The sequence below is a fragment of the Ciona intestinalis genome, chromosome 1, assembly GCF_000224145.3.
Source record: "Ciona intestinalis chromosome 1, KH, whole genome shotgun sequence".
NCBI lineage: Eukaryota > Metazoa > Chordata > Ascidiacea > Phlebobranchia > Cionidae > Ciona > Ciona intestinalis.
Window position 1 is genome coordinate 682,079 of NC_020166.2, and position 2,484 is coordinate 684,562.

General features: G+C 41.7%; 1 protein-coding gene across 1 annotated transcript; it reads right to left on the minus strand.

The window, feature by feature from the left end:
* Positions 1–334: 334 nt before the first annotated feature.
* On the minus strand, positions 335–2,163 carry e(spl)/hairy-a (transcription factor protein). The gene is given in 4 exon segments (NM_001078521.1): positions 335–1,225; positions 1,514–1,604; positions 1,707–1,802; positions 2,092–2,163. Coding segments are annotated over 4 exon segments (777 nt in total). The 5' UTR covers positions 2,137–2,163; the 3' UTR covers positions 335–680.
* Between the last annotated feature and the right edge of the window lie 321 nt (positions 2,164–2,484).

Genomic DNA, 2,484 nt, shown 5'->3' on the forward strand with positions numbered 1-2,484 from the left:
CCACGATTGTGACGTGATGGAAACGATTAAGAAATGAAGTTGGAATGTTTATCATTGGCTACCGTGGGATGCGTGTTTGGACAAGGGAAGGCGAAATAAGCTGTGCATATGTTGGCTTTATGATGGATGGGTGGCGAACGTGCTTTGTATACGGTTGACCAACTTATATTAAAGTTTCATTTACATAAGGATTATAACCAGGGGGGGTTGGTATAATAAACATATTGTCCTATAACGCTGTGATGGTGGACACAGCTTTGGGGGGGGGGGAATCAAACGATGCGACCGCTATTTTAACTATGGATAAATTGCTGACATCACAAACAAGCCATTGTTACGTCATAAGCGTGTTTATTTCACGACCGGCACAGCGAGGATAGAACAATGCAAAGAAATATAAGAACAAACTACGCGGTGCATATTGGGGTGTTAAAAATAATAATAAGGCAACTGGCGTGAAGTCACAGTAGGTACAATATAATAGGGGAATGCCGGGGCGGATTAACATGCGCTGTGACTGTGTGTATGTTCGTTGCATTAAGTTGCATACAACACGTTAAATATCACGCATTAACATTTGGTATTGTAACTTGTAAAGGCTACAATATTTGGTAAGTGGTCGCTTTGGTTTCTAAATTCCCTCCTGGTTCATTTTGCGAATCCGCCCCTTTATAAGATTTCTATAATCCCCAAGGGCGCCACACAGTGGTTGGTTTGTTGGGTTGGTTGTTAAATGGTTTCCCTTGAATGGGGGAAGGGGGACTCGAACCCGAGGACCAAACTCCGGAATCGCTACTACTGGTGTGGGGGGTCGGGGGAGAGTAGCAGTCAGTCACGTGGTTGGTGACGTCATCATCCGATGACGTAGGTGAGGGTATACGACGTATAAATGACGTAGATGATATAGGTGAAATAGGGGTTGGTGGGAACGTTAGGGTTGGGGTAAGTGGGATTTGGTAGGGGTGAGGGGGTTTCCCGGGCATGAGAATGGGCCGACGGTCGAATTCTGCTGAGTAATGTTGCGTAGAATGATGCTGCGGTTTCTTGCGTTCAACCGGGTTATGTTTGTCCGCTAGATGTCCCAAGAACTGCGTGCGGAAATGCAAGGGAACGTCGCTACGATTCAACATGGTTGTGATGTCACATTGGGAGTATTCGGTCATTGAAGATTTTGTGTCGTCATCAGAATCGTCATAATCACTGGTGCGTGAAAGAGAGAGGATACCTTGAGAAGAAGGTTAAGTTTAATTCTCTTCTATTTTTACAATATCAATATTCATTAATGTTACGAACAAATTTATATTAACAACAAAACAACAGTCGTTATAACATGCATGGATAAATTCAATGAAAGGCCATTTGGATAAAAAGTTTGGCTGTTAAACCTTAAAAGAAGCAACTCACAGTGGGTTGCAAATATTTAAATAAAACGAACGAATATAAAACTTTGTCTAAAGTAAATCTGTCATGACGTAACACATGGTATGATTATGACGTAACACACGGTATTCACCTGCATCAATAGGCTTGCCTTGTTGTAACGACTTCAAATATCGAACCGTCATTTCTAGAATATCAGCTTTTTCCAATTTGTTTGGTCGCGACTGCAATAATTGTGACGTTAGATATGCGTATTATTACGTAACAAAATTAAGATAAAATGCAACAATAATGCTATATGACGTCACAGAGGAATAATTGTTTACCTCTTCAGCGACGGCGGTGAGAACAATCGACTTCAAATCTTCCAAACATTTGTTTATTCGTTCGCGTCGCTTCTTCTCCATAATTGGTTTGTTTGTCTGGAAAAAATCGAATATTTAACTTTGGCTGAATCGACTTAACTATGACATTCGACTTGCTACCACGCTACCCACACATTACTTAAACGTGCGAAACATTAAACTTCCCAACTTTCACGTTGTTGATGGTTAATACCATGGTTGTTATCAGCCGTTCGTGTCTCACGTTACAACAAATACAAGTTCAAACATAAGATTCGTTCTACACCATTGGATTAATCACAACCTTGTCCATATATAACTACATAAACACACCCCCTCACACAAGCGACATCTTATACACACCCACCTTTCGCCGTAACTCGGCTTCAGTCATTCTTCGTTCAACAGGCATGATTGTGACGTAATAATCCCGACTGTGATGTAACAACGTATGTACCGAGTGGTGGCTGCGTCGTCTTATAAACCCCCCAACACGCGCGCGCCTTTTTCGTGCGTCTTCTTATCTTCTGCTCCTGTCACACGTCACAATGTATGGGTCAAAAGAAAAAAAGCGATCGCGATACGCGCGTATCTGTCGCGTGTAACCGATTGATAAGTATGACGTAACAATCGAACTTGTGAAATGATATACAACAACACGATATCGATGTTTGTTTAACACCAACGTGTGCAATAACATGTATTATATATGTTACCATGCATGGGGTATATACACCACAGGTTACTGTAGGCGAGCCCT